The sequence below is a fragment of the Gordionus sp. m RMFG-2023 genome, chromosome 2 (assembly GCF_954871325.1).
Source record: "Gordionus sp. m RMFG-2023 chromosome 2, tfGorSpeb1-WG-v2, whole genome shotgun sequence".
Classification (NCBI taxonomy): domain Eukaryota; kingdom Metazoa; phylum Nematomorpha; class Gordioida; order Chordodea; family Parachordodidae; genus Gordionus; species Gordionus sp. m RMFG-2023.
Window position 1 is genome coordinate 26,485,473 of NC_088776.1, and position 26,578 is coordinate 26,512,050.

The 26,578-nt window shown below is 25.7% G+C and overlaps 1 protein-coding gene across 2 annotated transcripts in view; it reads left to right on the forward strand.

The window, feature by feature from the left end:
* LOC135925304 (histone-lysine N-methyltransferase, H3 lysine-79 specific-like) overlaps positions 1-26,376 on the forward strand; it is a 46,997-nt gene extending 20,621 nt beyond the window's left edge. The window contains exons 6-23 of one of the 2 annotated variants that reach the window (XM_065460556.1): positions 2,284-2,538; positions 4,648-4,765; positions 5,728-5,762; positions 5,813-5,900; positions 8,467-8,492; positions 8,618-8,764; positions 12,820-12,926; positions 13,029-13,189; positions 13,573-13,624; positions 13,980-14,166; positions 19,387-19,476; positions 19,752-19,870; positions 20,161-20,410; positions 22,667-22,837; positions 25,528-25,707; positions 25,754-25,837; positions 25,877-25,977; positions 26,056-26,376. In XM_065460556.1, coding sequence (XP_065316628.1) covers positions 2,284-2,538; positions 4,648-4,765; positions 5,728-5,762; positions 5,813-5,900; positions 8,467-8,492; positions 8,618-8,764; positions 12,820-12,926; positions 13,029-13,189; positions 13,573-13,624; positions 13,980-14,166; positions 19,387-19,476; positions 19,752-19,870; positions 20,161-20,410; positions 22,667-22,837; positions 25,528-25,707; positions 25,754-25,837; positions 25,877-25,977; positions 26,056-26,251 — 2,367 coding nt within the window. In that variant the 3' untranslated portion in view covers positions 26,252-26,376. Of the gene's footprint in view, positions 1-2,283; positions 2,539-4,647; positions 4,766-5,727; positions 5,763-5,812; positions 5,901-8,466; positions 8,493-8,617; positions 8,765-12,819; positions 12,927-13,028; positions 13,190-13,572; positions 13,625-13,979; positions 14,167-19,386; positions 19,477-19,751; positions 19,871-20,160; positions 20,411-21,946; positions 22,068-22,666; positions 22,840-25,527; positions 25,708-25,753; positions 25,838-25,876; positions 25,978-26,055 lie in introns of those variants that run through there. The other variant, XR_010571611.1, reaches the window with a different exon arrangement.
* The last annotated feature ends 202 nt before the right edge of the window (positions 26,377-26,578 follow it).

Consider the following 26,578-nt stretch of genomic DNA (forward strand, 5'->3'; position numbering starts at 1 on the left):
AAATTAATTTTTTCGAGTTTTTGAAAGTAAAGAGGACCCTTAGGAATAATAGCTCGGCCCATTCAATTTCTACTATAATGTGGGGATAAACAACCTACAAGATTTTAGAAATTTTAAACACGTCGCCTATGTTAAAATTTTGCCCTTTCTGGGAAGTGATGATAAATATTGATAATTTTGTTATCCATATAGGTTTTATTCTCTTATGTTTATCACTAAATTCTTCGGTTTATATGTATTATTGTTTTCCCCTTCCCTAAAAAATATAAATAACGTTTACCTTTGCTAAATTTTGTACTAATTTCACAATAAAACCACAAATCTAAAAGGCAAGCATCAAAAACAGAAGAAAGCAAAGAAAAATCAAAAAAGTAACTATGATTTTTTTCACCGCTTATATATTCGCCAAAATAAATATAAATTTATTAATAATATTTTATAATCATAAAAATAAGATATCTAACAAATAATAATGACCTACATCAAATATAAATAACTACTACAAAAATTAGCTGTCAAAATATCAGATTTCTAATTGTCTTTAAATTCTAAATTACCCTTACAAACAGAAATAACCGACGAGTAATCATTTTAAGACATATAATTTTTTTAAATAAACGATTTTAATTATTTATATTTTAGTGTGTAAAATTGAGCAATGTGACATTTTTACACCTTAAACCTCATATCTCCGGAAAACTTAGAGAGCTATAGCAATAAAATTTTTATTGCAATAATTTTTTCAACATATCTATTTTGTAAAATTATATTTGATTTGAAAGATGCTTCCGAAAATGGTTCTTTTTTATTGCGATTTATTAGAGTTCGCTACCGCTATCGCTATTTGTCAAAAAAATTAGCGAGCTATTAGCTACTATTTTTTTAAAGTAGCTTAGCTACTTTTAAGCTACTTTTTATAAAAAAAATTTAGAAACAAATTTGTTTTATTTTTAGCTTATAATGTTTTTTGTATAGTAAATATATAAAAATCAAAATTTATAAATATTAAAATATAGTTAGTATTGATTATAAAAAAATTTATGTAATAAAAATAAATATTTATAGTAATTTGTTGTAAGTTTTTACCTTGTGTATGTGTCCAACTATCTGTCATGGTACATATATAATATATCTCTGATAACTCTACTATTAGAGCATTTTTCATCACTTTAAAGTTATCTGCTATTTTATTCATTAGTGTCTGGCGACATAAAATTGTTGTACGTGGATAGATTTTTAATCATCATGGTAAATGATGGATTATCAATCAAGGACATTGGCTGAACTGTGTCAATTATAAAATCAACAATAACTATCAAATTTCTGAGAAATATTGGCATTTGTATTATTAATTAATTTGGTTTGAATTGAATTAGTCTTTTTGGATGTAGAGTCGCCTAAACCAAAATTTCTTAGATGTTTTATCATTTCCTTAAAACTATTGGAGTCTTATAAAATAATTAATATTTGAATGTAAAAATGACAATTTACCTTTAGGTGTTTCTTGAGGTTATAACTGGATTGATTTGAGGAAATATTTTTTTTACATTTTAAACAAATAAATTTGAAGCCAGTTTTGTTTTTTATATTTATTTTAAAAAAATTTTCAAATCTAGGGAATGGAAAATTTGTATTATAGCTATTAAGAACATTTTATTCCCTGGTATCTTTCATTTCATTAATATCATTATCTGAATCACTTTCAACGATTTGGATATCCATAACATTTTAAATTATTTACACGTGATTTAGGTTTATAAATCAAATGAAAATATAAATTACAAATTAAAATTATATTTCAATTTCAAAATTAAATAATAAACCATAAAAATTCTAATTAATTATGATATTATATTTAAAATTTTATGTTTATAGTTAACTTCATTATATTTTTTGAAAGTAGCCTAAAAAATTAAATAATTACAAAGAAAGTAGCCGCTATTAGCTTTAGTTACCAAAAAAGATAGCACACTACAAGTAGCTCGCTCTTTAATAACTCTGTGATTTATAATAGAATGACTAGTGTTATTAAACGACTTGATTTTAATAAGGGCTAACTCAATATTTTATCTCGAAAAATATTATGCAAGCCTAAAGATTTTGCTCAAAGATGGACAAAGGTTTGGACATCTATTGGCCTGATCTCAAGCCTTAGGCAAGATATTTCTGACCAAAAATATTGAGTTAGCCTTTTGACAACACTGTGAATGACCATAATATTTAGTTATGTTATTCATGTTTAAATACCTCAAGATAACATTTTTTATAACTTATATATGTTAGGGGATGCCACCTCAAATGAGGTTTAACATGTTAAATAACACCAACTTAGCTCCCAATTTATCACCTCAATTGATGAGCAGGTTTCCACCTCCTTACAACAATGCTATGTCATCTCATAACCAGATGCTTACAAATGAGGAAAAAGACAAACTATTTAATGGTCATAATCAAGATATCTTGACCAAATTTTTAACACCCGAAGATTTATTGACTGGTTTGGTATGGGTTGAGACTCCAATTGGCTCAGAAGGAAAGGTTCGGAAATATACATGCCTTTAAAAAAAATTATATATTATAATTAATTAAATATATAGGTCCTTCCATGTTAAATTGATCATGAATCACCCACCCCTTTAGATTTGGTTGAAATTTTTTATGTAAGCTTTAGTATGAATAAAATAGTATTCACATCATTTTAGCATCCTTCCTTTTATATTTTTGGAAATATTAAGAGTTAGCATGTAAAAATGACTTATTTGTATGCTTATCAATTGTTTTAATTAAAGATATACTTAAAACTAAAGTTAAAAATCCTTGTAAAATTAATAAGGTTCTATAATTTTTATAAAATTTTAAGCAAATCTGTATATAAAAATTGGAATGCCATGTTGTGGAATATGTATATTAAATTTTCTAATAAAATTCAATTTAAAAGCCTTTTTTGTTAGGGTTAGCAAATCGGTCAATTGACCAATCAAATACAGTCAATTGATCAAGAGTATATTAGTCTAGTCAATTATTCAAAAGTTATTTTTATAGTGTTGTCGAAATCTTTGAGCAGATTTTTAAAAAGGTTAGCTAAACTTTTACTTTTTTTGTGATTATACGTACACATGATTATTGTTACAAATTTTGATAGAAGGAAATAACATTATTAAACAGTTAAACTATCCGTGCCTGACCTTAGTAGATTCACCTTAATAAATCTGACCATCCCTTCCTATTACTTCATATCTGATGAAAAATAATCAAAATAACAACCGTACACTGAACTTAAGAGTAGTGTTGTTAAACGGCTCGTTTTGAGCCGATTTTTAAAAACGGCTAACTCACTATTTTATCCAGAATAATATAACTCAAGCCTGAAGATTTTGCTCATAGAAGGAACAACTGTCTAGGCATATATTATCGAAATCTCAAGGCTTAGGTAATATTTTTCTGCCTAAAAAATAGAGTTAGCCGTTTTAAAAAATCGGCTCAAAACGAGCCGTTTAACAAAAGAGGCATCATTTTTGTACCTACAACTAGAGAAGGTCATGTTTTGGCTTGGTTTTTAGCCAATTTTCTAAAGCCGAACTGCAGGACCAATTCTATTGAAGTGTATAACACATATAAAGTCCACAGAGGTCCGGATTTTTGATTTGATTGGAAATTTTCACCAAAAATTTCATGCTTGAGATGATCCAATACCAATTCATATGATGGATTTTATCATTTTGCTTGATAAAATATTTTTTACTTACTAAATTGCCCCCTGCTTTAAATAATTGTTCACAAGGAACTAAAGTTGTCTGGATTTTTTATTTTCTTTCAACAATATTTACAAGAGCAAAGAATAATTTTTAATAAAAAATAAATGTATGATAACCATTAGTATTAATTATAGTTAAAGACTATTGTAGAATATAATAAATATATGGAATAAATAAAAATTATAATATTAATTTAATCTAATTTAGACTTACTGACTGACTACAGAAATTCGACAATGAAAGCATTGTTTGTCCTTTTTGGCAGGTTAGATTTTTAGGACTTCCAAAACGTAGTTTAAACCTACATTCTAGATTTAACGTAGTTAATGGTGAACAATATTTAATGAGACGTAGGAAATGGTTTTTTATGAATAAAACTTGAATAGATTCAGAAAATTCTTGATATTGTCCATTTTTTGAAAACAACATATACATCCCGGAAAACCGATTTCCAAGGAACTGAACCACTAACCGTTTTAAAAGCGATTTAACAACACTAAACTGATCCGAATTCTTTATAAAAAGTACATATCGACCCTGAACCGGCCCAGAATCGTGCAGCCATAATTGTCATATTTAATTGTGGCAATATCCAAATTTTTCAAAGAGTCAATTAAGATTATTCCGACAACTATTTATTTAAAATAGAAATGCATATATTTTTTTAGAAAAACTCCAATGTTCATCTTGAAATCGCTTTTAAATATATTATACTTTTGCGTGTGCCGGGAAAGTCAAAAATGAAAAGTGTGGGATTGTTTTTTGAATTTTAAAATTTGCTCTTTAAAGTTATTCAAATTGAAGCTTTTGAAAATTTAAAGCAAAATTTTTTTTTGAGATTTTGTTTATTTTTGAATATTTACAATATAACTTCTAAATTTTAAATTTCAAGAGCTATTATTACAATGTCAAAACACGAGAAACAAGTTGGGAAAAACCTATAGGTAAAAGAATTATTACACAGCTAGAACTTGAAGGAATTGCTTCTAATACATCTAAATTAATTGCAGGTTATGTTTTAATATTTTAAAATAATATATAACTTTTATACATTATATATCTTACAGTCAATTCTCGTATATCGGTTGATTTAAATCCTAGTCAATATGCGTATTGCCATTATATAATTTAAAAGTTATAATAAAATTATCTTACTATAGGATAGGTATTATAAAAATATTGGAATATATTTTTGTAAAATTAAAATTAGTTTATTAAAAAGTTAAAAACCCTGTAAACAAATTATTATATTATATATATGCTTACTTTAAAATATTTTTTTAGGGCATTTTTTCAATTTAATAATCTAATTTTTTCGGAAATATATTCCAACATCTGTTGAATATCTATCCCATATTTAAGATATCACGCAACTTGATTATTGTAATACACATTCACTGATTACGAGATTTGACTATATAACATATTCACATGCGGATCTTGAAATTTTTTTTGGGGGTATCGTCTCATCAAAAAGGTATCATGTGAAACCAAAGACTAATATAATTTTCAAAATAATCTTTATTTTTTATTCTTGTAAAGTAATAAGATATACATGTTTTGTTTTGATGTTTACTTTGATACATTTATAAAAATGTTGATGGAGGTATTAATCAAAGCTGAAGGAATAGATGTTTAAAGAATAATTTTTAACAAATTATGGGGATTTTTGGTATGATGCAAATCCTCCCCCAAAATATTTTGACATTTTGGACTGACCAGGAATTTCGTTAAAAAGGTTACACTCAAAAATTGAGCATTTTATTTTATTAACTTAGTTTTATCATGGACTTCATAACCCTTAAAATCTTTGTTGGCTGGGCTAAATTCGACAAAATAGTTTAACAAGCTAGGCTAAAAATCTATAAAAATCAAGAATCATATTTGGACTTGGCTGATCTTTAAAATATGTTTTTTATAATTATGATATAATATAGAATATAATTAATTTGTAAAAAAAACTATATTTTAGCTAGTAAAATGCAATCTTCAATCCAGCAGAATCAAGTATAATATTAGAAATATGTAACTCATGTACTTATATAAACACATTGTAGACCCCTGTGATTGTATCAAGCAACTTAAAAATTGGTCCACCTCCTTTTCTTACAAATCAAAATAAGAAAATGAACACTAAAATTGATGGTAATTTACAAATATAAAGAATAAAAATTTTTTGATAAATATAATGAAATATATTATTTTTTATCTTATAAGATTTTGATTAATTTATTAAAACTATGGACATTGATTAGACTCGAATTATTAATTTATTTATTTACCTTCAGGACTCAGGTGGGGTGTATTACACCTCAGACATATCAAAGATGTGAACCTTTATTAAGGATCAGTGATTTTAAATTTAGTAAAGATGTTGATTACAGAAATTTAAGCGGACTTATTTTGTGAAAGAGGTCCAAACTCACCCTGTCCAAAAATACTCTGGGTTCGACGGGTTGTTTATTAATAAGTCCCTGATTGGTCTGGGTTGTTAAAATATCCAACCAAATAATTTTAAATTTCTGAACTATAATTAGGATTCACAGCCTAGCTAATTACTTTCTATGTTCTATAATAGGTGAGCCATGCCAATCACATTACTTCTACCTCTGATAAACCTTTTTTTAAATCTAGGTAACAAAGTTTGTTGACACCCTTGTTATTCCACTATTGCATGCAATGTTATCTTTAATAAATTTAGAGACCAGTGATTATCTTTCTCTATATAGTTATGCAAAACTCAAATTATTTTTAATTATTTAATTTTGCATTTTAAGAAAAATAAGTCTTTTTAAAATATATAGCATAGATTCTAATTCCTCTCATAAATCCTTAAGTAAAATAACTATTTTATAATGTTTAAGGTTTCATATAATGTTAGATTGAATATCACAATTATAAAAGAACTTACGAAAACAAGAAATATACATTTTCTTATAAGTTTTGTAATAAATAGATAAACATTAAAATAGAGAATAAAATAAATATTTTTAATTTGACATTTTTTCCCTATAATCTTTTTTATAAATTCGGGCTGCAATCGACCGGGCCTAGATATAAAACAGGATCAGGCCGAAAGAATTATATATTATTATCATGATAAATGCATTTTGTTTTTTTTATTTGAAATTATATTTAAATGATTCAAATATTAAATTATAATAAAATTACATCGGCTGAATTTAAAATGGGGCAAAACTAAAATGCAGAATGTGAAAAAAATCTTCAAATTTTTTTTATTTCATGTTGAAAGATTTTTTATACAGGAAAATTACAATATATTTACTTATAAAAGATTTTGACATTTTCATATAAAATTTGATCAAAAAATCTCTGATCTTCAATAAATCTTCAAATTATTTAACAATTTTGAAATTCTTTCAAATATAAGAAAACTTTTGAGTATAATTTAACCGTTTTCTTCATCATTTAGATGAATTTATTAGAACTTCAACTTCTGTCTTTCTCGTCTATTTGATTGGAGCAGAAGAGAAACTTTAAATCATGAAATTTTCAGCCACCTCTAATTTTAATAAATATTTTAGATAGACAAACGAATTTTTAGCTCGGTATCAGTCATATCATTCGTTATAATGAAGGAAAGGTGTAAAAATTTACCCTTTCCCGATGTTATTATTCATTAATTAAAAACTAAATCGATTTGAATATTACATTTTATATTTGTAAATAAGTCTGACTGATAATTAGAAAACAAAAGCAGCATTTTTGTTTTCTCCCTATTAATCATCAATATAAAATTTAATATTCAAATTGAGTTATAAATAATTATCTCACATGTTAAAAGATAAAAATGATCAATTTTGTAATCTCCTAAAATAAGCTAATTAGCTATAATTTTGTTTTCAATTTGTCTACTACATATATGGCCTGCATACAAATTTTTACAAAGATTGATTTATAAGTGTTTGATTTGAGAATGACCTCAAAATTTAATAAAGACTTTTTCGATTCTTTCCTTTATCAGGAAATTGAGCCCATCATATTTTGAAATAAAAATAAGAAATTATAGTCAAGAAGGTAGAATTTACATTACAATTAAATTCTGAAAATCTTTTCTAAACCCATAAAATATTATCTTAAGAATTGGCGCACTCAATTTTTTCGGCCTATAATTTTTATGGACTTTTATGCCCTGCCCGATATTTTTTACTGATAATATAATTAAGTGCATTTTTATAAAATTAATAAAAATCACTAATTGTTTTGTCCGAATCTTAAAGGAATTCAATAACATTTTATCTTAAATTATTTTATTTAAAATTAAATTTTTTAGTCCCAGTATGGCTTTGGACTCAAGTTCAATTTCAATAAAAAAATAACTAGGCTCGAAATCTTGGATTATACAAAAGGACTAAAATTTATTAAAATATAATAATCAATACCAGTTTCCTTTATTTTAATAATACAATAAATTACAAAATGGTGATAAATCATTTAAATGGAAATTTTGCACAGAATATTTAAAAATGTTCCTCGAGAAAAGTTTTTAATAATAATATAAAATTCTAAAAAGGCTTCGGGTTCAATTTTTGATATGGTTCTGGTTCTAAGCCTTTAAATACGATCTTTAAAAGATTTAACTAACTAAAACTCATAAATTGATTTATAACATCCGAGCGAGTTATAATTTAGTATGTGCAACAAAAGATGTATAAATTAATGATTATAATTAAATATTTTTATTTTTTAGCCCAAGAGAAAACTCCTATCAAACAAGTATAATATTCTTGTTTATTATTACATAAAATTTTAACCTTTTTTGTAATTAATGGGTAAATTGATGGTAATTTTTTAAAACCTTTAAAAAATTTTTCCAAAAAACAACTAATTTATGTCGCTAGACAAATCAAAACGAACTTGAAAGTGGTTGGACCGAACATAAAACGCCTGATGGAAAAATTTATTATTACCACAATCAAACTAAGGAGTCCACTTGGGAGAAACCTATAGGATGTATAGCTAAAAAGGAAAATGAAAGCGATGCGAAAGTAATTTATTTTAGCATAATATCTTTCAGATGCATTGATAAATTTTGGTATTGGTGTCGATACTAAAAAATTATATTTAATGTTTAGGACTACATTTATTTTGTATTTTTGCGAGATAATTCCTGAAAATAGGCTTATCGATCGTCTCTTAAAAGGCAAAGTTTTTATCCTGGAAAAAAATGTTTCTGGATATCCTGGATTTTCCAAAAAATATCATTTTTTTAAAAAAAAATTTCGCCCTTTGATAACGATGAAATTATTTGATAATTAATATTTTCCGATTTAAGAATCATCCATGTGAATTAATATATAATTTATTTTCGTTGTATATAAAATTTTATATTTTTCATACTATTAATATATTTTTTTGCTGTCTATATATTATTGGATTATGTCCACTTTTGATCAAAATTGAGCTAGGGCCGAAAAATATTATTCTTAGATTTCCCCTCAACCCCTCACACAAAATTAATTTTATACATGTTTTTTTATCAAATAAAATAACGTTCTAGCCCAATGTTTTAATTATTATAGGGTCCTATATATTTAATCAATCATAAATAAAGCATTATGTTTATCACATGATAATGCATAATATTTAAATAGTTGTCTGTTTTTTTGAAATTTATTATAAAAGAAATGCTACAATCAGGGATCCAAACCGAAACGAATATCGGTTCAGGTTCGGATAAAAATAACGGTTCAGGTTCGGTTCGTAAAAAATTAAAATATCGGTTCGGTTCGAACCTCTAAAAACCGGTTTGAACACTTTTGTATTCGAACCTACATTCGAATTATGTATAGGGAAAATATTTTTTTATTTAACATTAATTTAAAAAATACATATATAAAACCTACATTTTTATTAATTGCACATTATAAAATTTAATTTATAAATTTAATATGAACAATATTTTACTTTTTTTTTATTAAGCCGCACAATTAATATATTTTCAAAATTCGTCCCACTCAAATTACATCTATAAGGAGATAGTATAAATTTAATTGTTGAAAAACATCTTTCCATAGTCCACCCTAACTCTGGTAGCCGGCACTGCCAATATGATATCAGATTTGATATGTGATTTATAATAATATTTTGGATTTAATTTTTCTCTAAGCATTATAATTCATAAGCTTAGAGGAAAATGTTGTTAAATGACAATTTACTAGTTTACAAAAATTAACACTCATCAATCAAACGTGATTGATGATAATCTTTAAGATAATAAGAATATAATTGAAATTTTTTCAATAAACTAATAATAACTTGCATATTATTTTATAAGCATAAAATCACGAGGCTCGAACCGGTTCAGAGGCATTTTAGCGGTTCGGTTCAGGTTCGGCTATAATTTTTTAGCGGTTTAGGTTCGATATAAAAAATACTGGTTTTAGCGGTTTAACGGTTCGGTTTGGATCTTTGGTTACAATAATAAAGACTAGATTAGAACTTAGTGAATACAAAAGTAGATAAAAAAATGGCTTTTACCAACTGTTTACATTAATTAATGAATGCTTAAAATAATATCAAATTTAATCAATATTCTGACTAGGGCTGATAAAAAAATTCGAGTTTTGATTTTGGTTTTTTATTTTAAAATTGTTTTTGTTTAATGAATGTCTCTTTTTGGACCTTAAATATTCTAAAAGTAACTTGTTTTTAAAATTCACAACTTTATTTGTTCTAGCCAGGGTTGGCTAGGCGGTCAATTGACCCTCCAAATTCAGATAATTGACCGGAGGAGTATTTGACTAGATCAAATACATTAAAATACTCAAAAATATTGTTGGTGAATAAGTATATTGATTTAATTAAGTAATATATATATATTTAAAGCATGTTTATTATTCTAAGGTTACAATTTATTAAAATATTAGAATTTCATATAAAAATAAAAGAATTTTCTTATTAATAATTTGATTAAATCCCAATATATAAATGAGTATAATAATAAAGCATGATTTGAAAAAATCAATATGCCAATTTATGTTACATTATGTACAATTATCCAAACAAGATGGGCATCGTCAATAAAATGTAAGGAGCAAATACAAATATGCAAGAGAGCTGTGAAAGCAGCTGTTGAAGAAGTTGGAAATTTAGGAATTACCAATAATATATTAAATAAAGAAATATTTTGGATAAGGAATTTAAAATTTTGAATTATCTTTAACATTTGGCTATCTTATTGTTGTAAGATCAAAGGGATATCTACCTTATCCCACGTAAAAACGAGATGCTATATTTGGAAAACAAGCAATCATGCTATGATTTTATAATTTCCCTACCTGAAGATAAAATTTTTTAAAGATACGTTTGAAAGAAAACAATCTAAATACATGTGCTCACGCACAGCTGATTATTTATTGGATCCACAATATAAGGGGAGTATCTTACTACTAGTACTAAGTTTTATGAAACACGTGATATAAGAATTAGGCATTTTACAAGATAATGATAATCAAAATATTTCAAGTGATATCATAAATTTCAGAAGTAAAAGCGGCGGTATTTAAGTAGCCAAAAATGAGGAAAGCAGTAACTTACAAAAAAACAATCAGATTTCGGCCTCAAATTTTTGGAATGAGCTTTGCCTACCTTGAACATTAAGAAAAGTACACAATACCTTACTAACAATGGGGTAATATTCATACGAAGAAAAGAAATCGGTGGAAGATCTCGACAACCTGAAAATTGGCAAGAGTATATCATAACCTAAGATTGATTAAAAATTTTAAAGAAAATAATAATATTGAATATAAATCAGAACAAAACTTTGCCATGGATAGCGAAACATTAATTATAGAATTTTAAAAATCAATTTGTCTTAAAAACCGGTCAATTGACCAAATCATATTTGACCGGTCAAATACTCAACCCAGGTTCTGGCCCTATTTACTAAACGTATTCTAATCTTTTCTCCTCTTTTACCTGAGCTTCATTTGCTTTTATTAATAGTTTATTTTACCTTATTCTCTATGGGATTGTACCTCGCGTCCCTTTAGAATTCACCTACCACCCCTATACATTACCATTATCATCTATCTTAATCTCTCCCACGGAATTTATCTCCTTATCAAGCTAACATTGTAGGAGAATTATCGCCTAACACGATTAGTTCGCCCTAATGTCTGCCATTGAACATTTTTCATCACAAATATTCATATTTTTAAAATGAATACACTTAATTAAGGACAGACACTTTTTAAAATGCAAATTGAGACCTTTAAATACAATTATATTTGACTCCTGAAATTTATGAAAGTAAAAGAAATTTGAAAAAGATTAATAGTACCTTATCAATTTATGAGATCGGACCGATGGACCGTTAAGTCAAGTGAAACCAGACCGTGGGACAATCGCCAGCCGGTCCCGTTTAAAAAATGTTTGTTTGTTAAGCTATAAAAGTTTTATTCTGCAAGAAATATATTAAAAATGAAATGTGTTAAATTACCAATATTTTAATTAGATCATCAAATCATTTTTAAAAAAGATTAAGCCAATACAAATTTATTTAATATAATATTAAGCAATGGAGACATATTTTACACGTTTTCCCAGAATTATCCTTTCAAAAAATTTATACAATTCTTAAACATATTTTCAAATTTGAATTTGATCGATTTTTTTCATTTGCACTACTAATACTATTCTCGAAATCAATAGTTATTCTTTGGCTGAGGGTGGTGATTCAATAATATTTATCATCTTCTATGATTTCGATTTCCATTTCTAATAAATTAAATGACGAATGAATTAAACGGAAGAATAAAAAAAGTAAACAATGAATAGATACTATAAAGTGTTAGGCATTAAATAATCATGCTTTATGTGTTAATGTACATTTACATTAACTAAAAAGCAATTCACAGTAAACTTTTATCTTTTTAATCGGTCTTCGGTCGGACCGGACCGTCGGACCCAATAGTCAGATGAGTCCGAACTGAACCGGACCGTCGGTCTGACCGGTCCATTGCAAACACTTCATATTTTTTAATTTTATAATCATCATAATATTTATGGTTTGTCTATTGAAAATATTTTCACGTAGGCTAATAAGATAGTATCGATTACTAAAAGCGAGCACGCTCCACCACCTGATAAACCTAGGGACAAATCGAAACCAGTGTCTAGCACACCTATATCTGGATCTCCTTGGTAATTTTTTATAATACAATATTTCTATACTCATCATACACGCTTATTAGTTTACATAGTAAGGCATTCCAAAATAACTTGCATTGTTTTTGTGTTTTATAGGTGCGTTGTGTGGACAGGGGATGGTAAAGTATTTTTTTTCAATCCCACTACCAGAGTATCGATATGGGACAAACCAGATGATCTGAAAGGGCGAAAAGAAATTGACGAGTTGCTGGCCAACCCTCCACCTGCTGTACTAAAAATCAACGAGACTGATCAAGGTGATAAGTTTTTTATATTTAGGTTACTTACTGAGAGCAATCTAATGTATTCATTACTAGATATCACAATTTTGAGAAACTTACATCTCCGTTTACTCATCACTTCTATCTTAACTTCTTCTATTACTAATCAATTTAATTAGTGATTTTTTTACTGAACAAATTATTTTTTAAAGATCAAATTATATTTTTGCTGGTCTAATTTTTTTTGCTGATTAAAAGAACCAATTTTGTATTTAATACTGATATTCTATTTATCTCGGATTATATTGATTTTATACTAGTAAAAATTAAAATAATATACTCAACAAAAACTGCTGATAAATTTGTAAAATTATAGGAGGTTTTAATTAATACGCCCTTTTTTTTTATAAAACGCATAGGAACCAAAAATAAAATTGATTCCCCAAATGATCAAACTTCTAAGAAAACAAAGTATATTGCATTTATTATTTAAAAATAAAAAGTTAATATTATTTAAAATATTTAATTTTTTATCTATTATAGTTATGAATTGTTATTTATTTATAAATAAAACTAATAAGAATTTATACGAGAGTGTTTTGTACACAATAAAATATTAAAAATAAGATTTTTAATTTTATTAGAGACTCAAATCAATTTTTTGAAACGTATGCCAAAGAATATAAAATATTATACGAACCGGGGTCAGGTCTGTATATGGAAATTATGCTATACATATTATCCCCCCATTTTTTAAGTAGACTTAAATTTTAGGTCGAAATATTTTTTTGGGACCTTGAATAACGGAATTATCAATTTATTTCAGATTGTCGAATGAAGGGGAGGAGGAAATTGAAATAATAAAGGAGAATTTATCCACTGCAACTAACAACAATAATAGTTCGAGTGGCAATACTGCTCTGGAAGCTGAAGCCCGTGCTGCCAAAGAAAGGGCTCTAATACCCCTCGAAATGAGACTCAAACAGTTCCGTGAGATGCTTTATGAAAAAGAGGTATGATATTAACATTACAATTAATTGCATAGCCAGATTCACTCGCCTTTTTAATATCAAAAAATTGATTAAATGTATTTTGCTTTACGAAAACTAATTTCTCAATCTTGAATAACTAATATTCTAATCGGATTTGAATAATATTATATTATTTTAATTTAATATATTCGAATTTTTTTGATTGATAGCTTAATTATCTAAATTACAAGCTTAAATCGTAAGTATTGCTATTTAAAATTATATCTATTAATTGAAGTGGAAGTCAAGTAAAATAATAATTTTAGATTTTTACATTTTTATGCTATATTTAAGGATTATGCAATTTTTGGGATCAAAAAGGTTAGGTCAGTTTTTTTATATTTTTGCTGAAAGGAAATTGTTATTAGACGATGGCTGCTCCAACAGTTTTGAATTCTTAGTTTGATTTTGCTACAGGTAGGGCCCGCCACTATTATTTATTGTTGTTTCAAGAAATTTATTTTATTTTTTTTAGTCAGGCTCAACCGATACCTCTTGAAAGTTCTATCCAGTCTTGAACAATGGGCGGGGTTTAAAAATATTAACATTGAATGGATGACTTAAAAATATTTTAAAACAATGGGCAAAGCAGCATATATTTTATAAGTTTAAGTAAAAATATATGAAAATAAAATAAATAAAGAACTAAACCAACTAATCAAATTATTTTAACATTCGGCCGTTAAATTAAAAATGACATCGACCGTTTAAATCTTTTTTAAACGATGGGAGGATGGGTAACTAAGGTTGCAAGCTTCATTCAAACAAAAAATATGTGAATTAAACCATAATTAAAAAAAGTTATCCTTTATATAAGAAATATAGACACAAAATATTGAAAAGATTAGTAATTATTTTTATTCTCATTCATTAAAGATTTTCTATTAATTTAAAGAAAATTTTTGTTACATGCTCCTTTAAAATCTTTAATATTGTATTTAACGCAATGAATTTCTGAAATAATTTGTCGAATTTAATATCCTTTGTATTAAAATTGGTTATTATTTATTCAACTTCCTTGAATTTGAATTTATTATCAAGAGTCGTCATAATTTATGGTTTGTGAGCCATAATTACCATTGGCTATCTTTTATTTATTTATCTGATTTTTACACACATTTTTTTTAAAATTTTAATATTTTCTTTTAAAATGAATTTATTAAATTTTAATAATATTAATAGTGAGAATAAATGTTTAAAATATTTATTTGAAAATAATATTTATTTGTGGACCCAGTTAATAAAAGCATAAATACTCAGTCTGTAGAGCGTCTTTGGCGTGACCTCAAAACAAAATATGTTAAATCTGGGAGGTCCCAGTTTATGAAAGATTATACATAGCAACATATATTTATTTAAAGAATAGAGAAAATATAAATCTATTAAATATTTTTAAAAATGTTTTAGAAGATATTATTCAAACATTTCCTTATTATAAATAGTAGAATATATGTTTTGTTATAATTTTTATATTAAATTTGTAAAATAAATATTTTAAATAAAGAGTTAAATATTTAATTGTATGCTCAGATAATATGTAATTAAAAATAAAGCTTATAAATATTGATATAAGTAACTATTGAGTAAGAATCAATAAATTACAACTGCACAGCATCCATAATGATTTTTTACCCAATTTGCCCTTTACCTTTATTTAAATTTTATCCTGTCCATCTTATTTTTATTTCTTTTTACAAAAAAGGGATAAATAATTTTCTATAATAAAAATATCATTCATCAAAAAAAAATAAAATAAAATTCAACCAATCATATGGCAGATAAATAAATAAAAGAAAGCCAATGGTGATTATGGCCACAAACCATAATCTTACCTAATTATTTATATATATTTTTTAATAAAATTAATGCCATAATACATATTTTTTTAAAAATTAAAAATAGTAAAATTATTATATGTCAATACTCATCTCAGAACCATTTAAAATATTTTGATGTAATAAATATTTTGACCATGTTTCGATAAAAATTAAGACTTATTATTTTATAAAGAGTAATTTTTTATCATACAAATATTGAAGGTTCTGTATATCTTCATCATTTTCACAAAATCGATAAAGATTAACAGTCTGTCAGGTGAGTACGTATGAATTTTCTATGAAGATGGGGGGATAATTAAAATTTTATTTAAAATTATAATAGGAGCTATTTAAGAACATCTTAAGTTTCAGAAATTTATTAGGACTAGTGACTATAAAAAAATTGTCAATTTCTAATACACAAATTTAAATATAAATAAATATAATTAAGAAGAATATTATAAACAATTATAAATTAAGGATATAAAAATGCGGAAAACTATAATTAATCTTTGGGATTGACCTAATTTTTCAACGATTTAATCCGCGCCCATGTCAATTCCATATGTATATTAAGAAGGGCTAAGTCATTCAATTTATTTTCAGAGGCAGTACTTCATAGTAGAACAAACTCAAAATTTTACTCAGAAAAATATTACGCTAGCTTGAAGATTTTGCTCATAGATGGCACAAAGATTTGGACATTTATTAGTCAAGTATCGGATATTTTTTGACTAAAATATTGAGTAAGCTCTTTTTAAATTGAGTCAAATCGAGCCCTTTAACAACACTACTTCTCAGGAATGTTTTTATTATTAAAGAAGAAAATGTTCTCATTGGGAGAAGTACTAATGAGAAGAGTTGCCAAAATATATAATAATTTTAATATGTCCAAAATGTGTTTGAAAATATTCCAAGTATATAGCATTTTTTGGAGCATTATCAACCATATGTAACCTTTTATACAATAGTTTGCATTCAGTTAGTAATGTATCATGAGATATTTTAACATCTTCGCAATAAAAATCAGCCAACATTTTTTCTTTTCTACCAAGATTTGAATTGGATTTGAATCTGCTTTAATAAAATTTGTAGATTTGTAATTGCTGCCTGATAATCAAGGACCTTTTATTCATTTGAGTTATGAAATATCCAAAGCGATTTATTTTATAGTATTCTTCGACTGACTATATTTATTAGAACAATGGGCTTGCCTTGTTCCAGTCAAGATAGACAAATAAATTCATTTATGAAATTCTTCATCTACATTTTCCCTAATTTCCTTAAATTCCAATAGAAGCTTTCAGTTATTCTCATAGTATCAATGAAATCTCATTTTTTTGAAATATTTTACTTTCGTTTCATAGGGAAAAAGTTTCAAATGATTAGATTTGAAATTTTAAATAATACATAAATATAACGTCAAGGAAATAAATCAGTAGCGTGTTTTTTTCTGCTTTGAATATCATAAATTAATGTAAATTGGAATATTTATATGCGTTAATAGGTAGGAATAAATATTCTAATCATACAACAGTAATATTTTTGAAAAATATTTTAGCCGGCCTTTGAATTTTTTGGCTTCTGCGTACGCCAATTGTCTATGTATACCAGAGACCTGCAGAGGTAGCATTTGCACGGCCCGGATTTTTGATTTTTTAAAATATATTTTTAATTTTTATAGCTAATATTGACGATTAAAGTACGATCCGGACCGTGTAACTCCTGCAGGTCTGATGATATTATAAATGACAAGACTTTTCCAATCAATTACATTAGTTTTTTATTAGAATATCTCCTCATTAGTTTCTTTTTTTAATTTATAATAATTTTTTAAAATTTTATATTCCCTTTTTTTATTTTATCCATTTTTTGTTATTGAGAATTTGAATCATTTATGAATATTGTCTTTTTATATGGGTTTTTATATGCATTTTAATTATTAAATAAAAAAAATTAACTTGTAGATTTGATATAATTATATTGCAAAAATATTAGAAAATTAAAAATATGGCCAAAACATAATGGATGTATTCTATGCCAATTCGATTAATTTACGACCCAACATTTTTAATTTTGATAAAATTTTGCATATTAAAAATATCACATTTTTGAGAGATCAGGGGTCAGAAATGTTTTTTTTAGATAAATGTTATATTAAAAATTGAGATCACCTAAAAAATAAAAACTAGATTACATTTTATAGATTTACTTAATATCTTTTAGCGATTATGAAAATATTTCTTTTAAATATAGTTGCACTTTTTATTTGAACCTGAGATCTCATTAGATATTCAAGGGTTTAGTTATTACAATTTTTTTTTGAAAAAAAGAGAGCACCTTTTTATAAAATAACTCATTTTTAAGAACAAGATTTACCAACATTTATTTAATAATTTTTCAGAAATATAGAATATTTCTTATATTATTTATAAGAGAAAGGTATTATGATCTCTAAAATCTAATATAATGTCAAACAATATCATTTAAGATTATTTAATGCTGATATTTTTCTTTAAAAAAAATCCTTTATTTTTTTTTTATAATTACTAAAATGTCGCTACAAAATGACATCTAGTTTTTATCTTTAGAGTTATTATTTTTAATTTACCTTAATTTTAGAAATCTATTTCTATAGAAAAAGTTTTTTTGGCATTTTTGACCTCTGATATATCAGAAACCATTGGTACCAGGCGGCTAAACTGGATTCGATGTCTGCTAATGATTTTATCTCAGTATGCTTAATTTTATCAAAATTTAAAAGGTTAGCTATCAATTTGATTTTATGGAATGGTAATTTTATTATTTCAATAAATATTTTTTAAATTTACTTCACATTCTTTTAAATAAGTTATGATAAATCTTGAATTTTAAAACCAGGACCCATGTAAAAATTTATGAGAACTAAAATCACAAAGGTTCCAAACCCTTCTTTCAAAAAATAATTAAAATTTTTATTAATATTTAAAAACCGTTATTTTTAAAAATTCTACGAAATTTTTAAAATAATATTTTATTTTTTTTTCAATCATAAAAATATTTTGATAGATTACGTCTATCAAAATTTATAATGATGAGAATTGTAAACCCTGAGAGTTTTATAATGACCGTTGTTTTTTTTGGAGATAATATCTCTATTCCTTAGTAATCCATATTTTATATAATGATTGGTAATTAATGGGGCTTAAAAGTTTTAAAATTATTTATTCATTCAAATTAATAATCTTATTAATGAATAATATTCAAATATGAATAATTTTTTCAATAATCTGAATTGATATTCGTAAATATTATTCGAATAAACGAAAAATTCGATTGTAATATTGGTACACTATCACTCACTGTCACTGACAAATGAGATTATTTTTATTGTATTTTATTATAGGTTTCAGCGTATTCAACATGGGAAAAGGAATTGCACAAAATTGTATTTGATCCACGATATCTTTTGCTTAGTTCAAAGGAACGCAAACAAGTTTCGAAAATAACAATTTATATAATATGAATACAAATATTTATGGGTCTAATAATAATATGACTACCTTTACTTAGCGCTTAGTGTGTCTTTTAAGTATTTTATAATAATAAAATTCCAAAATATATAAAGAACAGGAGAGAATATTGCAACATGATATTTGGGCTTGGTTTAAACCAGTTTCTATTGAACTATAAATATCTTAAGGATTAATTATTTAATCTAGTATTAATCATTTTTTATATAACAAAAGAATATAATTATATATTATATAGGTATTTGATAAGTATGTTAAAGAAAGGGCTGAAGATGAAAGGAAGGAAAAGAAAAAGAAAATGAAGAAAGTTAAGATCGACTTCTTCAAACTGTTGGAAGAAGCCAAGGTGTATTCCAAGTATATCATTTTTTCATATAAAAATTATACATTATTTAACATATATAGTCGTTATTGCGTGTTTATTTTATATATGTGTTTTATTAAATGTATTAGAGAAGTATGGTTTGGTAATTTTTCTATTTTTAGCGAGAACTATAATCGCAAGACATAGCTCAATTTATAAAATGCTTAGCAGAGATATTCATGAGCCGGGCTGGCCCATTATATCCGGACCGGGTTGGGCTGGGCCTGGGGTTTTGAATTTTTTTTTAATGGGCATAGGCCTAAATTTTTAAATTTCAACACAGGCGACTAACTTTAGCCGACGTAAGCCACAAATACGGCAAGGATGAACGTTTTAAGGCCGTCTCTAAAACACGCGAACGTGAGGACCTTTTCAATGAGTACCTTAACGATCCAGATCGAAAGGACAAGGAGAAAGAGAAGGAAAAGGAGAAAGATAAAGAGAAGGAAAAGGATAAAACGGGTAAAACATCTAGCAGTTCAAGTAATAAAAAAGAGGTCAAAGACGTCAAGATCTCCACATTGGTTAATAAGGTATATACTATACCGTGCATACTTATTCTTAATAGTTTTTCATTGTATTTATAAAAAAAATTTGAATCGATTTATTTATAATAAGACAAATTGATATAAAATTATTTCTTATTCATCGATTTAAATAACATTTTACTCGTATAATTCTAGTGTTGTTAAAGACTTAGATTTTGTCGATTCTTAAAAATGGCTAAAGTCATATTTTTATAAATCTCAAGCCTTAGGATATTTTTGATTTGCCTTTTTTTTAAATTTTGTTAAATCAAGGTTATTAACAACATTATGTTTTATATCTCATATTATTGGCATTTTTAATTAATACATTTAACCTACACGATTTTATATTCAATTAAGATAGTTTTTAATTGTTAAAATAATAATCTATTTCAGCAAATGAATAATAATACATTTTAATCAATTGATTACTCGCCTGTATCATTTATATAAAAAGGATAAGCAAAAATTGTTAATGAATAAGGCAAATTTTTTACTTATAAAAATATTTTGTTTGCTCTTTGATATTTAACCGAATAGATAACTATCAGGCTATTCCAAATAATTTTGATAGTAATAAATTAAGTATGAAAACAAGATTCACTATCATGTAAATCCCGAGTCGTTATGTATTTAATGTTCATAATATGTATCAGCCTAGTCGTCCCTAATATTTTTGATAGGGGGGGGTGTTTCTGATGATCTGGCATTCTTAAAGTTTTTACAGCATTGTGTACAGCTAGCACTCAAGTTAATATGAAGTTGGTTAGGGTGATTTGACTAAAATTATATCATGTGCTTTTGATTGGTTTAACGATCTTTATAAGGTGTAGATTGACGTATTTCTTTTAATAATCAAAATTATTATCAATTGATTTAAAATATGTAACATTTTATTTTTTTCTGAAAATATTTTTCTTTCAATTAAAAGTTAATTTTTATTGAATAGGAAATCATGTATTATTTAAAATAAAGTTTGTCTTTCAATCCAGGATATTTTGTTGTATATATTTTACATTACCAATTTGAATACCTTGGTTTAGATATTTACATTATATCAAAATTTTAATTATATGATTTCATTTTATTTAGAGAGTATTATATTAAAATTAACAGTTTAAGTTTATTTTGTGCAAGATGTTAGTAACAATAATGATATAGTAATTTAAGTGGAGTTTATAAATAAGCCTTGCATTAAGTTAAATATTTTTCAATGAACACGATATTTTATATTTTATAAATGTACATATCATCTACAAATTATACAATGTTCTATTTATTAACGCAGGCTACTGCACAAAGGTTATGGTCATATTAATTTATTTACGATTGAATAAGGAGAATTGGCATAGATAGATATAAGTATTTTAATTTAAGTACCCAAATTATATTTCTAAGCTCATTATAACAGCTGAGTTTAAAAAATTAAATTACATATATTCTTTAAGTAAGCTTATTTAAAAAAGGTTATATATATGTTTTTACTAATTAATTATAAATAATATTATATACAAATTAATTACATCTCGTATGGCTTTTTAGCTCAAGCTTGGACTCACTTTTGGTGCCTAAATATTCCAAAAATATAATTTTAAAAGTTATGACGTTGTTTAAACTTTTCGCAGTCAGTTCACAAATATCTTATTAGATTGGGAAGTCTTATGTAAGATATTTTGTATAAATCTCCCACTCATCTAAGTAACTTAACTTATTAAGGTGCAATACATATGAATTTAGACGGGGAAGTTTAGAAACTTTAGGAAGAATTTATCATGATCTTTATCCCCCTTAAAGTTATACGTTCCAATCTATGTAGTATACTAACAATTTTATCGGAATTTTATAAAACCCATGATATTAAATCGTGTTTTCTATATTTTATTTAGATTGAGAGTCTATATTTAAGGGGGATATAAATGTTTTCATGTTTAATAGGTTTTTTTTTATACAAATTTAAGTGATTAAGTAATTTAAAAAACCTTATATATTTTATATCATAAATAATGGAAGTATAACAATGTATTATATTTTTTTTCTTTAAATTATATAAATATATATATGTATGTGTTTTTTGGTAATTTATAGTTTCAAACTATAGAATTTTTGTTTAAGTTCTAATTGTGTATTCGTTATGAAAAATATTGATTTATACGATTTATTATTTTTACAGTTATAAATATTTTGTTGTTTAAAAAGTAACCTATATGTGCAATTTTTGAACCTCAGAAAAATTACTATAAATATAATTTTTTATTTATATAGGAAGTTGATGAAGAAAAAGAAAAACAAGAACGTATGGAAGCCAGCATTAAAAAGAGGGAAAAGGAAGTTAAAGAAAGCCTATCAGAACACTTAAGAGATCGGAATAGAGAAAGAGAAATTCATAAACATGAAGAGGCACTTCAGCAATTCAAAGCCCTCTTGGTAGATTTGGTAATCATTATTTAACAAATTGGCATATTTATATTATCTATACATAAGCCTTTGACTGATCTGAGTCCAGATTTACATCTTGAATTTAAAATTTATTTAGAACTCAGTTCCCACCAAATTTTTAATATTTACTTAGTATCTTTATCAGTATTTTAATTTTTCAAAGGACTAAAAAAATTTTTTTAAAATAAATTCGGGCCAGGACTTGCAAATCTTTCCTCTACAGGTGCCTCTGATTTTTATCAATGTTGTTAAAGTAGTGTGCTATACAGTGGGAATGTGACATTTTTGAGCAGCAGTCAATAGCAATGCTATTTTTACAAAAGTTAATTAATAGCATCCTTTTTTTTTCGAGTAGCTATAGCTAAAACTACTTTGAAAAAAATTATCAATATTTGAATAAATAAAACAGATATTTTTTAAATTTTATATGCTCAAATCCACAAATCTCTCCCTTGCATTCATTTATTTAAAACTTGAAATCGAAATGAAACACACTATTCGTAATTATAATAACACTAAAAATGTTTAAATTAGTGAATGACTGAATAAAGAGGGAGAACTTTAAATAAAAATTAAATAATTAGGCTGACCGAGGAACGTCAATCACAACATTAAAAACAAAATCACCTGATTAAGAACATCTCGCGTTTTAAAGATATTTATGAAAAGGATATCACGGCATAAATAATATTCGTTATATAACTAATTCTTTGAGATTATCAATATCATACTTCACTAAAATTTGTAAATTAATGAAAGGTTGAACAAAGAGGGAAAACTTTAAATAAAAATAAATTGTTTGAGGAGCGTCAATCACCACATTAAAAACAAAATCACTTAATAAAATAAGAACATCTCACGTTTTAAATTTTTTGATGATATTTATTTTTTTTATTTTTAAAAGAGAATTGTGGTTTTTCTTCTGTTTATATTCTCTTAATTTCCCTTTGTTATTTTGTTCTACGAAAAAAATTTATATCTTACATCTCTGGAACTATTAGTACTAAGACGGAAATTTTGGATTCAATGCCTTCTAATGATGTTTTCTCTTGTATGCAAAATTTTATCAAAATTAAAAAGTCGATTTATGGAATTTTACCTATGTTCTTTGCTAGTTGAAATTTTGAGAAACTCGTTTCTTAAAAGCGAATATAAAATGGATTATATTTATTTTATTTATTAGAGATTTCATTTACAAATTAAATTATATAATTGTGGCTACTATTCTTATTATTAGCCTTAAAAAAATTGATTTGAAAATAATTTTTTAATTATAAACAGTAACTATTGGTTATTTTCAGGGAAAGTTTTTTCTAAGAGGTTTCCATCTAATTTTTTTCCAATTTCAAACAAAGGACAATAATTTGTCAAATAAACTTATTTTTATAATATAATATAAAGATCTGCGAATCACGGCCCGCCCGACCTGAACGATTTGGGGTTCGGTTGGTTCTAGTGTTGTTAAAAAGTCCGATTTGGTTAGATTTTAGCCCGATTAAGATTATAACCAAAATAACAATATGTAAGCCTACAAATTTTGCTCATTGCTGGCAGATGCTTGGACATCTATTTGCCAAATCTCGATGCTTACATAATATTATTTTGGATAAAATTTTAATCGGGCAGTTTTGAAAAATCGACCCAAATCAAACTTTTTAACAACAACTAGTTGGGCCTAATTTTTTTAAAAATGGGCTGGGTCGGTTTTTTGAATATAATATATTATTGCCAAATAAATTGATATATTTTAAGCAAGAAACAAGGCGCTAATATTTTTTATTTTATTATTTAAATAAATTCGGGCCGGGTCAACCACTAATTTTTATTTCGGGACAAATAAAAAAAAATTCGTTCAGAACCTAGCCACTTGGGAAATTAGGCCTGATGTAGATCACTAATATAATATTTAGAAAAAAACTTGATACCTGAGTTCGAATTATCAAATTTTTTTTATAAACAATATATTATAAAATAAATTAATTAGACAAACTATTATTTTTTGTTTAAAAATAGAAAAAATTATTGGAAACATGCCTCAGAAACCGCTTTAAAAAATGTTCTGACTATGTTCACAGCTAGTGTTGTTAAACGCCTCGTTTTGAGCCGATGTTTAAAAACGGCTAAATCAATATTTCATCCAGAAAAATACTACGCAAGCCTGAAGATTTTGCTCATAGAAGGAACATAGATCTAGACATATATTATCGAAAGCTCGAGGCTTAGCCAATATCTATCTGGCTAAAATATTGAGTTAGCCCTTTAAAAAAATACGAGCCGTTTAACAACACTAGTCACAACCCACTATTTTTTTGGTAAAGTTGATAAATTAATTTATTCTATAGGGGGCTGTTTTTTAAAGTAGCAGTACTAGTATTGGTTTTTGTAAATATTCTTTTCAAAAATATAATAAAACTTTTTTATTTTTCTTTAATACTTAGAATATTTTCACTTTCGTTGAAATATTTTACGTTTTCAACAGTGATAAAAAAATTAGGATTAAACTTGGATCTATATTTAAGATAAATTTCGGTTTCGGATCTTTGAAAAAAATTAAATCATTCGGAAATTTTTTTAAAAATTTTATCTCGTATTGGGTCAAACCTTAAAAGATAGATCTGATGCATAATATATACTACAAATATAATACTGATTTATAATTTAAATTATTCTCATAAATGATTGTCTAGGTTAAAAAAGCTGATGACGATTGGAAAGATGCTAAAAAGGTATTGAAAAAAGATCAAAGATGGGAACTTTGTAAGATTTTAGATAGGGATGAAAGAGAACGATTTTTTGAAGAACATATTGACATATTGACAAAGAAAAAACGTGAAAAATTTAGGCAACTATTAGCCGAGACGAAGGATGTAATATTAATATTAAAATCTTTCTATATCTTTTTTTAATATAAAGATCACTCTTGTGACACCATGGAAATCTGCAAAGAAATTGATCAAAGAAGATTCTCGATATATTAAATTTTCCAGTAGCGATAAGGTTTTTAAAAAAAAATTTATTAAAATTATATGCCTGTAGAAAAGGGAAAAAGAGTTTGATGAGTATTTAAAGGATAGGACATCAAGCGCTCAATCTGAATTTAAAGAATTATTAAAGGAGACAAAATTTATAACCTACAAGTATTTATAAATTTGAATTTCAACTTTTATTCATTATTAATATTTATTTTTTAATATATCCTTTATTATGTTAATTAGGTCAAAAGAAATGATCAGCGATAATAAACAGCATTTGGATGATGTTAAAAAAATATTATCGAAAGACAAAAGATATCTTATTTTGGAGTGTCTAGAAAAAGAGAGAGAAGAAATATTGAATAATTACGTTGGAGATCTGTCTAGAAGAGGTCCACCCCCACCCCCAACTGCTACTGAGCCTACTAGGAGAAGATAAGAGTTAATCTTGAAGATATATTGCTGTTTATCATGTTTGATTATAATTTTAACTCCATCTTTATACGATTTTATTTTATAAATTTTTTATAGATATTGATAATAAAGTATTAATTAGGTCTAAAAGGTCATTTTTATTTAATTTTAATGATTTCAGTTATATTTAAAATTTTTAGCAATATATAACAAGATGGAAATAATAACCTAAAATTTTCGCGTGGTATAGTTATTATATAAAAATTTGGACCTTGACTGTTCTTCTATTCAGATAAATTTTATTTAACTAGTGCTGTAAAGTAAATCTTAATAAAAGAGTAACGCGTTACCA